Source organism: Berghia stephanieae, chromosome 11, assembly GCF_034508935.2.
Source record: "Berghia stephanieae isolate SIO BIC M18660-M18661 chromosome 11, UCSD_Bste_1.3, whole genome shotgun sequence".
In the NCBI taxonomy this organism is placed as follows: Eukaryota; Metazoa; Mollusca; class Gastropoda; order Nudibranchia; family Aeolidiidae; genus Berghia; species Berghia stephanieae.
The window spans coordinates 14,632,565-14,646,892 of record NC_088370.1 but is presented as its reverse complement, the minus strand read 5'-3'; the positions used below and the strand labels follow the sequence as shown (position 1 = coordinate 14,646,892).

The 14,328-nt window shown below is 36.7% G+C and overlaps 1 protein-coding gene across 3 annotated transcripts in view; it reads right to left on the bottom strand.

Moving 5' to 3' along the window:
* The window catches only part of LOC144957184 (two pore potassium channel protein sup-9-like), a 214,281-nt gene that overhangs the window by 53,438 nt on the left and 146,515 nt on the right, over positions 1 to 14,328 (bottom strand). For all 3 annotated transcript variants that reach the window (XM_078888227.1, XM_078888229.1, XM_078888228.1), the window contains one exon: positions 4,012 to 6,653. In XM_078888227.1, coding sequence (XP_078744353.1) covers positions 4,012 to 4,303 — 292 coding nt within the window. In that variant the 5' untranslated portion in view covers positions 4,304 to 6,653. The remainder of the gene's footprint in view (positions 1 to 4,011; positions 6,654 to 14,328) is intronic.

The window sequence follows — 14,328 nt, the reverse complement described above, 5'->3', positions numbered from 1 at the left end:
CTTTCCCCCATTTATACACATATTTTTAACTGGTCCCTCCAATGCGTTTCAATCCCTGAAATTTGGAAAACTTCGAAAATTATTCCTGTTCCAAAAAAAGAAAAACTTGAAACTATGAACGATCTCAGACCTGTTGCACTGACTTCAATAGTCATGAAATCTTTAGAAAAACTTGTTCTTGTTAAAATTAGGAATCAGTTTATGCCATTGAGTGATAGTCATCAATTTGCTTACAAACCAGGACGTGGCGTAGAGGATGCCATTTTGCTGTTTACAAACAACATCTACAGGCATCTAGATCACGCTAGGAGCTATTGCAGATTGCTTTTTGCAGATTTTTCTTCAGCGTTCAATACAATGCAACCTCAGTTGGTTGTTCAAAAATTGACTAGTCTGAATTTAAACAAGTATATAATTGCTTGGGTGCTCGAATTTCTTACGGAGAGAGCACAATATGTTCAATTAGGGCAAAACAAATCTTCCTGTATAACTACAAATACTGGCGCTCCTCAAGGTTGTGTATTGTCCCCTGTATTATTCACAATATACACGAATGACTGTAGAAGTCAAAACCTGAGTGTACCTTTAATAAAGTTTGCAGATGACACCGCTCTTCAAGGCCTCATAACAAATGGCAACGAAGTGGCTTATAGGCAAGAAATTGATAGATTTGTGTCTTGGTGTGATGCCAACCACCTAGAGCTTAACATAAGCAAGACAAAGGAGCTAGTGATTGACTTTAGGAGAGTGAAGGAACCGATAGAACCGTTAAAATTAAAGGACCAATTCGTCCAGCGAGTTCCTCACTACAAATACCTTGGTGTAACGATTGATGACAGGCTCAAGTGGGATGAACACTTGAAAATAATTAGGCATAAGATGTGCAGACGTACATATTTTTTATCGAAACTCTCTCAGTTTAGAATAGATAAAACCCTCTGCACATTATTTTATAGAGCAGTAATCGAAAGTGTTTTGTCATTTTGTATAACAGCTTGGGGAGGCAATTGCTTAGCAGTGGAAAGGAACAAAATAAATTCAAATATTAAAAAATCCATTAAACGCTATATAAATGATGTTGACGATGTAGATCTTTTATACGAGAAATTTTGTATAAATAAAATAACTAAAATATTAAATGACCAGTATCATCCACTAAGACCATCAATTATTATGTCAGAAAGAAGTGGTCGCCCTTTCTCTATTTCAACGAAAACAGAGAGACACCGAAAATCTTTTCTGCCGTCCAGTATTAGGCTTTATAACAACAAGCAATAATCATTTTATATAATTATTTCTCATTTTTACTTTTTTAAAATATAAATATTAATTTATTAATTTATTTGTTTTGCAATCTTTTCAATTTTCAATTTATAGTGACAGTTTTAACTATTTTACAGTGTTGAAATTATTCATATTATAAAGCGCAGCTCTTGTTATAGAGCTGCTCCTTTTTTATATATATACATCCTATTTCCATTGTATTTTTATCTTATGTGTAAATTATAACACGTCTGTACAAAAAATTTCCTTTTTGGGATGCAATAAAGTATTATTATTATTATTATTATTATTATTATTATTATTAAGATGACTAATATAATATGAATGTAGAGTTGTAATAACAGCATAAAGAAGATAAGTGTAGGTTAGAAATAAGAGGAACAAAGTAACAAAAAGTAAATTAAATTACCGTTTAAATACGATACAGAGAGCAATCCATCCACCCACCCACCCATCCATCCTTCAATACATAAATTAATCCACGCACCCATCTATTAATTAATCCCTATCATCTGTTCAACCGCCCAATCTATTCGTTGCTCAAGAACAACAACAAACAATATGTGACCCTTTGCCTCAAAACGGTATTAAGTCGGGATGGTTAAGATGTTGAAAATTGAATTGATAACCAGAAAAATCAGATTCATGTATTCGTTGCTCAAGAACAACAACAAACAATATGTGACCCTTTGCCTCAAAACGGTATTAAGTCGGGATGGTTAAGATGTTGAAAATTGAATTGATAACCAGAAAAATCAGATTCATGTTGAGTTTGTTTGATTTATTGAGGAAAATGGATACCATATTTTAGGGTGCGAATGCCAACAATTTATATTTTTGATCAGTTTAACAATATAAATCGGCTTTTGAGCACCTAGTTCGTTTCGACATAATACCGTTTTGAGACGATGGGTCACATATAAGATATAGAGTTGAAATAAGATTCAAGAGACAAATTAAAAAAAAAATTAAAATCGAGCTTTTATATAAGCAATATCAACTAAACGTGTTCGGAGCCTTTTACAAATGGTCCCTGGCCAACAGCAACACTTAACACGTTGTACGGGACATGACGCCTGTTAGGCGATATTACCATATTTTTCGGACAGAGACAAGGCTGTTAACGGCGAGGTACTCATTTTACACCTGGGAGAGAATGTGAGTAAAAAGTCTTTTCCAAGGACTCAAATATGAGCTGAGCGAAGCTCGAATCCAGGACATTTCGATCCGAAAGCGAGTGCCATACCACAAGACCACATAGCCGCACAAAAAGAGGAGATATTATTTTTAATAAGATGCAGAAGAACAAAAATGAAGATAATAGTAGAGTTGAAATAAGATAAAAGATAAAGGATAAGACAGGAATTGAATTATTCTTTTTTTAAAGTACATCAAGGGGATGGGTGGGGTTCCCGACCTCCCAACATGGGCAGGCTGGGTGGAGTTCCCGACCTCCCATCGTGGGCAGGCTGGGTGGAGTTCCCGACCTCCCACCGTGGGCAGGCTGGGTGGAGTTCCCGACCTCCCAATTTGGGCAGGCTGGGTGTGGTTCCCAACTTCCCACCATGGGCAGGCTGGGTGGGGTTCCCGACCTCCCATCGTGGGCAGGCTGGGTGGAGTTCCCGACCTCTCATCGTGGGCAGGCTGGGTGGGGTTCCCGACCTCCCACCGTGGGCAGGGAGGTCTTGTTGTGTATTCAATCCACCTGTATTTGTTTTCCAATTGTTTTCTGTCTTTGTCATGGAATGAGATTACATGGTTATGTCCTGACCCTGGCCGGAGTCCTTGGCCAGGAGGGAAACAGCTTAATGTATAGTTATAGTTTCGGGAGATCATATATTTTCCTTGTAAATCATCGCTCTGTTAAGTACTGTTCTTTTTTATTGTTTACATATGATGTGTAAACATTTGAATCCCTCTTTGTGGGATCTTGTGTTGGTGTCTGGGTGAGGCTTTTAGGTAATCTCAAACTGGTAAAATGATCGTAAGCTCTTGGAATCTACATCTGTTCCCTATTTTAACCATTCCTCTTGGTCTTACGTTTTCCTCAAGTCCTTTTAATTGTACATCTAGAATGTTTTTACTATCCCATTTTCTTCCTTTTAATATATGCTGAAACCCATGCACGCTGATAAAAGATGTGATACAGGGGGAAATGGAGGGCAATCGAAGAAGGAGAAGATCTAGGCCTAGTTATGTTTTTTTAAACACCCTAGAATGGACAGAGATGAATGGAAGAGAACTATATGATACCGTCAACAGCAGATGAAGGGAATGGGCAGACTTTTGTCATCACAGAGTGTGGGCAATGTCAATGAGGACAACGCTGGATAGTGAGTGAGTGAGTGAGTGATATGACCTAAATGTGTTGCAAGCGCCGTAAAACCCTTAACCCTCTCGTTACCACTCATAGGGACATCGTCAGATTCGTTACGTGCAACCGACAATTTTATCATTCTGATTTCTCTTGTACATGGTAACATTCAAAGACATGCTTTGATGACAGCTATAAATACTAAACACTGTGTTGTAGAGCTCATTTGTTACTTTTTGTTTGAGTAAGAAAAGTCTATTCTTGTGTTGAGTGGGAGTGAATTTTCGGAGGAAATTCTAAAAATACGAGTATATGGTAAGGAGAGATAGTTAAAAGAAAAAAAAAACAAAACAAAAAAACAACAACAACAACAACACCAACAAAAAAGAGTAGAGGTGAAAGGTTAGACTCACCAATGGTCGTGATAACCGTCAAGGCGAAATAAAAAGCTCCAGCGAATTTCCACTGTGTCCCAGCTTTGTATGGAACGGACTTGACAATGTTCAGGCGAAGGGTCTCGAAATCTGTAACGTTCATCTTGTATCTTTCCCGTATCTCCATCTCCTCCGTGTTCAGCTGCTCTCGGCGCTCCATCTCAAACTCACTCTCCAGAGCATCAAAAACAGCGGCTCCGACTAGAAGGTAGGTGAAGGTACACACTATGAGAGATAGAGTTCTTACGTTCTGTCTCTTCATTGTAATCATAATAACCAAGGCAGGGGGGGTTTAGTTTGATGTGGCTGAAAGTAGCGGTAGTGATGATGTTGTTGCTGCCGTTGTGGTGGTGGTGGTGGGGATGTTGTTTGTGGATGTGGTGGTAGTGGTGGTGGTGGTGGTGGTGGTGGGCAATAGGGGAGGAGGGGGGACGAGTTGAAGGCATGTGTGGTAGATACCCAGAAGGTTTTCGTCGTCGGGGTGTGGAAAGTAGATAATATATTGATGATAACGATGACGATGTTAACAATGATAATATTGTCGAACAGGCTGATCTGAAAGGACGGGACTTGTATAACTGTTGTGGCTAGTGGGCAGTGAAGATAACGTATTGTTATCCCTTATTCCCTGAAATCTCAAACAACCTTCAAGATGGGGGATGTATAACTGTAATAAAATCGAATTGAAGTAATCTTTTATTCGGCTTTTCCGCTAAAGTGTTCCACTTTGTTTACAGATGATTTATCTAACTCTCAACACCAAAAGACAAAGAAATAATAACATTATAGTTGTTATTTTATTTTTTCCATGTTCAAATCTGTGTCTCTGTGTGATAACCAAGAGCCTATTTGGATTTCCACCACTTTCTTAGCGCTCAAGTTGTTTCAAGGGGAGACAACTATAATCCTACATGATCACAAAGAGACAGGGTGAGAGTTGAAGTTGATATTTTATGATTGGGCGAGTTCATCCCTCTGGAAAACAAAACACAATCATGAGGGGTATTTTTCCTATGGAGTTTGATCTGTTTTGAAATCCGATGAAAAATTAAATAAATAAAAAGATCTACTTAAATCATAACAAAAATATTAAATTGAAATCTGTGATTGCGACAGTTGTTTTTGTTTTTGTTTGTTTTTTGTTTTTTGTAAGCTTTTTTTTTTTTTTTTGGTTTGTTTTGTTTTTGTTTTGATTTTTTTTATTTGATTGTTATTTTGTTAGGTTTTTTTGTTTTTTGTTTTGTTTTTTTTTTGTTTGTTTGTTTTTTGTTTTGTTTTTTTTTTGGGGGGGGAGGTAGTTTTTGTTTTTGTTTTAAAGTGATATAATCATAATGAGTTGAGAAACAATTTAATGTTTGTAATAATTGCAAATGTAAAAGTATTGATTGATTTTTGTTCTTTGTAAAAGGATATAATATTTATGCTGTATCTTTAAAAATATCGATTTTTAAGTCGAGGCGTTGGTTGTAAGGATATATAATATTATAATCTAACAGGTTTTTAATTATGGAATTGTATAGCAAGCCATCCGTTTGAAGTATGGTAAAGAAAGGGTTTATTTCATTGTGGTTACTATTTAAATTTTATTAACTATTTCTATTAAGTTCTACGATTATATAAGCAAAGAAATGAGTTGTGTGTGTGTGTATGTGTGTATGTGTGTCTGTTGTGTGTGTTTGTGGGTGTGTTGCCTACTACGTCATCCTACTCGATATTCGATCTGTCACTGATGGGAAGTCAGCCACTGTGTCACGGTTACATTATTGTTTTGTTGATTTTTTTTCTTTCTTCTTAGAATGTGTATAAACCAAAGTGAGTTTTGGTAACGTTGTTTGTTTGTATCATCAAAATGTGTACACAAATAAATAAATAAGATGCGATCAGAAATAGAAATTGAAATAGCTGGTTGATACGTCACTATCCCGGTAGTTGTGTGATTGTTGTTGGGTTTTTTTTTCAAATATTTAATCCAATTCTTACAAAGATGACGAAAGTAAAAACAACGTAGAAAAAATATAGTCTGATCAAAAGTCCTTTTTTATTTTAACCGTTGATGCCATTTTGTTTTTTGCTTTGTTTCTTTGTTAACTGGCGTTCCTGGTCGTTACCATGGTGACGATTGAAGTAAACAGTTCAGTAAGATGGCAAAAATGTTGAATGAATGTTGATTATGTGGGAACAGGAGGTCAAGATGGTATCAAATTCGCCATGACATTAATAATGTTTTGTGGATTTATAAGTCTGGATGAGGTAGTTGGTAGGTATTTCTGATTTGCTGTGAAATAAAGTATTGATGGCTTGAAAAAGTCTGCCGGTGATCCGTGAGATGTATTATAATTTGTGTACAGTCTGATTCATAGAAATGTTATCGTCTGAAGACGTATAGTATACAATAAGAGTGTCCTGCTGTTGAACGGTTGAGTTTGAAGGACGTGTGCAAAAGTTGATTGTGAGGAGGTGAGTGAAGTGATTTCCTGTTCCCATAGATTAACACATTATGCCGTGTGCAAAACTACCACCAATCTGCCCTCCTCCTTGTCTTGCAGTAAGAGATCAATCAATTGCCGAATTGTCGACTTGCGAAGTAACGTCCCCACTGTTTCTTAGATATCACGCTGGTTCTGAAATAGATAGATAAGGTTACAATAAATATATAATTATGGTTTAAATTAATCACAAATGTTACCCGAAGTCCCAGGATTGAGAGGTTGTTTTTTTTTTTTCAATTTGATGGTCATTTATATCGATCGATATTAGAACGACGAGATTTCAGGCCAAATTTCTAAGTTTCTCTACGGTGACTTCGAAGATACAACAGAGAAGACTGAGACTTGTGGGGCACTGCTGGAGACACAAGGAGGAGATTGCAAGCAGTCTTGTGCTATGAGAACCACCCGAGAGAACCAGAAACAGAGGCAGGTAAAATAAAACACACAATGACTGTCTGCTAGATGAAACAGGAATGGACAACACCCGGGAGCGGCGTACGCTTATGGAGGACAGGACAGAATGGCGAAGACTTGTGGCTCATGTTGGGCGCCCCAAGGGGCGGCCTAAGTAAGTAAGTTCTAAATACAAGTTTTTCCAGAGTACGGCAGTTAAGCGACAAATAAACATTAAGCTTGAATTGAGCTTTTATATAGAGCAATATCCACTAAACGTGCTCAAAGCGCTTTACAAGGGGTCCCTGGTCACCAGCAACACGTAACATGTAGGACGAGACTTGACGCTTGTTAGGCGATATTACTTTTTTTTTAGGACAGATACAACGCTGTTAACGGTGAGGTACTCATTTTAACCTGAGTACGGTGAGAGAATGCGAGTAAAGAGCCTTTCCCAAGGACTCAAGTATGCGCCGAGCGAGGCTCGAACCCAGGACACTCCGATCCAAGGGTCCCGACGACAGCTCAGCTGGGGTAGCATTCTATTCACACGCAAATTGACAGAGATCGAACACAGGTGCAGTCAATATATATATATATATATATATATATATATATATATATATATATATATATATATATATATATATAATATATATATGTTGTTTTTTTTTTTTTTTGTTTTTTTTTTGTTTTTGTTTTTTTTAATTTTTTTTTGTTGTTGTTGTAATTAAAGGAAATTTATTTTCAATTCAAATTTTCAAAGCAATATTTAATTATTTTTTTTTTTAACAATTAATTGACGTACTATGAAAAAGCTTGTATTTAGAAATTTGGCCAGATAACTCTTCCTTCCAATATCGATCGATTTAAATGATCCTCATCTTGGCAAAACAACTCTCAAACCTGGGACTTCTCAAGGTTTTGCATGGCATGAATCCCTTTTTAAAAAACTATTATCTTATAGTACGAATCTCGGGTTATTCAATCAACATACACTTTGGAAAAAAAAAAATCAGTTATCGTATATTTTATCAAAATTAGTCGAATAAATATTTCAGTGACAAATGAAAAACTTGAGATTTTATCAGTGATGCCAACAGAAAAAAAAATGAAAAAGGAGGAAAATGATCGACGTCTCATTATGGCCCCCAAAGGCGGGCTCAGGCTGCCGAATGCAGTCTCCTACTAGGGGGGTCCGGGGGCATGTCTCACCGGAAACATTTTTTTTAAAGTGCCAAAATAAGGCTATCTGGGACTAATTCCCATGAATTTGGGAGCATTTATTATCCATTCAAAGATCAGACGAAGGAGTCATAAAACACATAAAACTTTTTTTTAAAAATCTAATGTATATATTGCAGTTATATTTTTTGTGATATCGCGGACGGAGGAAAAATGGGAGGAACCGAGGAAAAAAGGGAGGAACCTCCAAAAAGGAGGAATTCCTCGGTTTCGTGGAAGATTGGCATCACTGTTTTATAAAGCGCAATATCCACTAAACGTCCTCAAAGCGCTTTATAAATGGTCCATGACCAAAAGCAACAAGTAACATGTAGAACGAGACATGACGAAATTACAAATATTTTTTTTTGGACAAAGACAACGCTGTCAACGGCCAGGTACTCATTTATTTTACATCTGACTCAAGGACTCAAAGGGCTAGAACACAGGACCTTCAAATCCAAAAGCGAGTGTCATACCACTAGACCTCATAGCCTCACAGTAGAAGTAATATTTTGTCCCTCATATAATCCGATTACCGTAAAATCGACAACCTATATCCACCTTAAGTACTAGTCTCGAACCATAAATTATTGTCTTTGTTTCAGAAATATTATCTCTATTTATGTTATAAACAACAAAACAAAGAAACAAAGCTATGGTGGCTATTGTTTGTTTGTTTTTAGAATCAGAATCTAGCCATGCAGGTATTATTATGATTGTAAATATCCTGACTTTATAGAGATAGAACGAAAATGACGTTACTCAGGTCTTTGTTGTTGTTGTTGTTTGCCATTCACGTTTATGAGTAATTCTCACTAAACTGTATGAACAAGGCTATATATATAAGTTTAGAGTTACACAGAGTTTTGTGCGTTGGTCCGTTATACTTCCGGATGACAATGTTGTGAGGGGGGGGGGGGGGGCAGAAAAAATCTCGAATGTACCCGGGAGGACGAGAGACGCATGCGCACAACCAACATGACGTTCTCTCTCTAATAACTTTTCCGCCGAAGACGTCACAGACTATGGGTGACGTCCAATCAAGGGACGCTACTCTTCCGTTAATCTCATTCCCTCTTACAACAATGCGAAATCAAGTAAATAATTGCCTTCACACCTGTAAATATATGCACCTTGCTTACAGGATATTGGAGAGAAAAAAAATTAAGATAAATAATTAACTCTCTCCTTGTCGACCAGAATTGTTCCCAAATTAAAAAGAAATAAGAATAAATTATACATAAATTTGTTCAGCAAAACCAGCTTTACAAAACAGCGTAAATTTTTGTTATAGATAGCTGTTTCAAACATTATATGTCTTCAAATTTTGGGAATATACATAACAAATTTGAACAAGAATAATATTTTTTATTGTATCGTAACAAATGTAACGATTTTCCTGTAGTTGGTAAGTAGAGGGTTAACTCACTCAACCCTAACACCAACTATATCCGTTGTTTACCCGGGCTACTTGTACCCCATGCCTATTTATCACATTTTTATGAGACAAATTATAGGCCAAGGCTTTTAGTTTTTGCATTTTTATGGTAGTTGCATAAAACTATCTATGAATACATGCTCATTTTAAATACATTTTTTTTTTCAATTTTGAAAAGTAGCAAAAATCTCTAGGATTGAATGAGTTAAGCTATTTGTTTACCCTTCATGGAGACATTATTCATTCCAATGAGATAATTGTGACCCTTTGCCTCAAAACGGTATTAAGTCGGGATGGTTAAGAAGTTGAAAATTGAATTTATAGCCAGAAATATCAGACTTGTGTTGAGTTTGTATGTTTTATTGAGGAGAATGGATACCATATTTTAGGGTGCTAATGCCAACAATTTATATTTTTGACCAGTTTAACAGTTAATTCGGCTTTTAAGCATCTGGTTCGTTCCAACATAATACCGTTTTGAGACGATGAGTCACAATTCTCCATAATAATAATATTATGCCGTGCTAAACATCCATTTATTATAATTTACAGATTGCCAATGATTTATTTCTATATTACTAGACTAGCCTGTCAGCCAAAATATTCTGGCGTAATTTGGCAAACACATTTCTAAAAACCATTTTAGCCATATCATCTACCATTTTATTTCAAACATCATATGATTAATAAAGGAGCTTTTTTTAAATGAGCTTTTATATAGGGCAATATCCACTAAACGTTCTCAGAGCGCTTTACAAGGGGTCCCTGACTAACAGCAACACGTAACATGTAGAACGAAACATGAAGCCTGTTAGGCGATATTTCAATTTTTTTTTCTGACAGAGACAACGCTGTAACGGCCAGGTACTCATTTTACAGATGAGTACGGTGAGAGAATGTGAGTCTAGAGCCTTTTCCAAGGACTCAACTATGCGCCGAGCGAGGCTCGAACCCAGAACCCGAAAGCGAGTGTCATACCAGCAGACCACATAGCTGCAGATTCATTTTGGTCATATCTACCATTTTATTTCAAGCATCATTTGATTAATAGACAATATCCAACGCGTCATATCTAAATAAAATCTGTTAAGAATGTTTGGGTAGTTTGAAATTTTAAACAATTGAAATTTGACATAAATGTTTTTCTGGTCAAAATAGTAAAATTTGATATATGTTTAACTCATTCAACCGACTATAACCGTAGTTTACCCGGGTTACTTTTACCCCATGCCTATTTATCACGTTTTTTTTCCCCGAGACAAATTATAGGCGTTGTATCAAGGCTAGTGGCTAATGCTTTTAGGGTTTGTTTTTCTTTGCGTGTTAATGATAGTTGAATACAACTATCTATCCGACGTGCTCATTTTTAATACTTTTTTTTCCAATTTTGGAAAGTAGCAAAAATCTCTCAAGGATTGAGTGAGTTAAAGAATACTGGGTTATGTAAATGTTGCTCCTCGAAGCTCGAAGAAATAAATAACAATGTGAAATTAAATGTAAGCTTCAATTTAATATACGAAAACAGATACAATGGACCTTTCGGGTTTCCCCTTTATCAACAAAACAGGATGAATGAAACGCTACAGACGAATGAGATAATGTGGTAGTGGCGTTGTCCAACGATCGGATCTTTCTTAATAAAAGTAAGCACAATGCTTTGTTTATGAAAATTGTAACATACCCATGGGCCATGCTGACAAAAATGACCTATTAGGATGTTGGTGTTGTGCTGCTATGTGGTATAGTGGAATGCCACTCGCTTTCGAATCGAAAGGTCCTGGGTTCGAGCCCCGCTCTTTACTCGCATTCTATCACCACATTCAGGTGGATACCTGGCCGTAAACAGCTTTGTCTCTGTCCGAAAAAAAATGTAACATCGCCTAACAGGCTTCATGTCCCGTGCTAAATTTTAAATGTTGCTGTTGGCCAGGTGCCCCTTGTAAAGCGCTTTGAGCACATTTAATGACTATTGCTCTATATAAAAGCTCAGTTTTTAATTATTTTTTTTCGATTGTTCGAAAACTGTGAACACTTTTTTTAAAATATTGGTTATTTTAAGCACATAATATTGAAATGTGAACAATGACTCGAGCAAGTGGGGGAAAACATAGATAATCCTCATTCACCAGAATTTTTGTCTCCAACGGTGTCTGTTAAAAAAAAAACCCATTGATGAATGAATGACATAACAAAACGACCTTTAAAAATACAGTTGTTTTCTCTTCTTTCTTTTTTTCAATGCTAACTATAGAATAATTTACACCCCCTTCTGTTGTTACTATAAACATAATCCTGTCCATTCCATATGGGTCTCTAAGAGTGGTGGTTATTTATAACAGTAGTCTAGAATATTCCACCCAAGATGTATGGTTCAATGAACTTAGTTCTTTACCCGTCCCTCTCCTTACCAACTACAGGAAAATCGTCACATTTATTAAGACACAACCAACATTTTTCTTATTCAAATTTCTCTTGTACATCATAAAATTTATAGAAAATGAACTGTGTGTTGTAGATAGAGTATGTTTTGATGAAGAAATTATGTATCGCAAGAACTTATCTACAGCTTTTGTGTTTGAGTGATAAAACATAATATATTTTTGTGTTAGTTGGGTGTGAGGTTTTTGGGGAAATCCTGAAAATGGCTGGTAAGGAGAGTTAAAGTACTAAAAGTGGCTATGTTGTCTTATGACAAGACACTCGCTTTCGGATAGGAAGGTCCTGGGTTCGAGCTTCATCGGCACGCAGTGGAGTCTTTGGAAAATGCTCTTTACATTTTCTCAACGTACTCAGTTGTAAAATGAGTACCTGGCCGTTCACCGTGTTGTCTCTGTCGGAAAAAAACAGGCGTCATGTCTCGTTCTATATGATGTTAAGCGTGCTGTTGGTCAGGGACCATTTGTAAAGCGCTTTGAGGAAGTTTCTTGGATATTGCGCAATATAATAGCAATATATATATATATATATATATATATATATATATATATATATATATATAGTGTGTGTGTGTGTGTGTGTTTGTGTGTGTCCTTGGCTTGGCAAAGAATCTCACAACATTGCTATCCGGAAGTATAACGGACCAAGACACAAAATGGTGTGTAACCTTAAACGTTTATAGTCTGGTTAATACAGTTTAGTGAAGTCTACTCATAAACGCGGATGGCAAAAAACAATAACAAAGGCCTGAGTGACGTATTCTTCGTTTTCTCTCTCTCTCTCTCTCTCTCTCTCTCTCTCTCTCTATCTCTCTCTCTCTATCTATATATCTATCTATCTATCTAATCTATATATATACATATATATATATATATATATATATATATATATATATATAAATTAAAAAAAAATAATATGCCTTTTCCGCCACGACATCATAGGATATCATCGCCTAGGCATTCCACGAAGGAACATAGATAACTCATCAAACAAGATGTCTGATGTCAACAGGAATCACCCATGTTGGCCAAGTGAGCAAATAATCTTGCTCAAGGAAAAAAAAAACGAAAGTGTCTGAAGCGGGGCTCGAACCCGGGTCACCCGGGTCACAGTGCAATGCTTTAACCACTCGGCCACGTCGCCCCCCCCCCCCCCCCCCCATGTAATTATATAAGGCTTACGATAATGTCCTACGGTTGTCATACATCTTTAATGAAAAGTTTATCGCCTTCCATTATGCACAAATAATGTCGTGCGTTTTAATCCGTTTCAATTAAATCAATAGTCAATTGTTTGGACGAATTTGATTGATACTACAGCCTGTAGGTAAGCTATTCGCCTTTGCAAGGGTAGATTAGAAAACTGATAAAACAGCCTGCTTGCGGCTATGTGGTCTTGTCGTATGACACTCGCTTTCGGATCGGAAGGTCCTGGGTTCGAGCCTCGCTCGGCGCATAGTTGAGTCCATTGAAAAGACTCTTTACTCACATTCTCTCACCGTACTCGGGTGTAAAATGAGTTCCTGACCGTTAACAGCGTTGTCTCTGTTCGAAAAAAAAATTTAATATCGCCTAACAGGCTTCATGTCCCGTCCTACATGTTAAGTATTGCTGTTGGCCAGGGACCCCCTGTAAAGCGCTTTAAGCACGTTTAGTGGATATTGCGCTATATAAAAGCTCAATTTTAAGTATTCATTTATTTTAATTTTATGGATACTTTACGTTTGGCTAAGAAACTCACAATCTTGCCATCCGGAAGTACGAGTATAACGGACCAACACATCAAACTATGTGTCACATTGGACGTTAAAATCCTGGTTAATACAGTTTAATGAGAATTACTCATAAAGATGGATGGACATTTAACATATATAGATAGTATGCGGTTGGCAAAGAAGTTCATAACATGGCCATCCGGAAGTGTATCAAAACAACACACAAAACTCTGTGTAACCATGAACTTTTATAGTCTTGATAATACAGTTAAATGAGAATTACTCATAAATGTGAATGGCAAAAACAATAATAAAGACCCGAGTGACGTCAACTTCATTCTATCTGTACACACAAATAGATAGTATGCAGATGACGTCACTCAGGCCTTTGTTATTGTTTTTGCCATCCGCGTTTGTGAGTTGTTCTCACTAAACTGTATTAACCAGACTATAAAAGTTCATGGTTACACAGAGTTTGTGTGTTGGTTCGTTATACTTCCGGATGGCAATGTTGTGAACTCCTTGGCCAAGCGCATTCTATCTATAAGTAAACGTCGACAATGACCTGCTCTCAAAACATAATGAAAATGTTGTTGCTT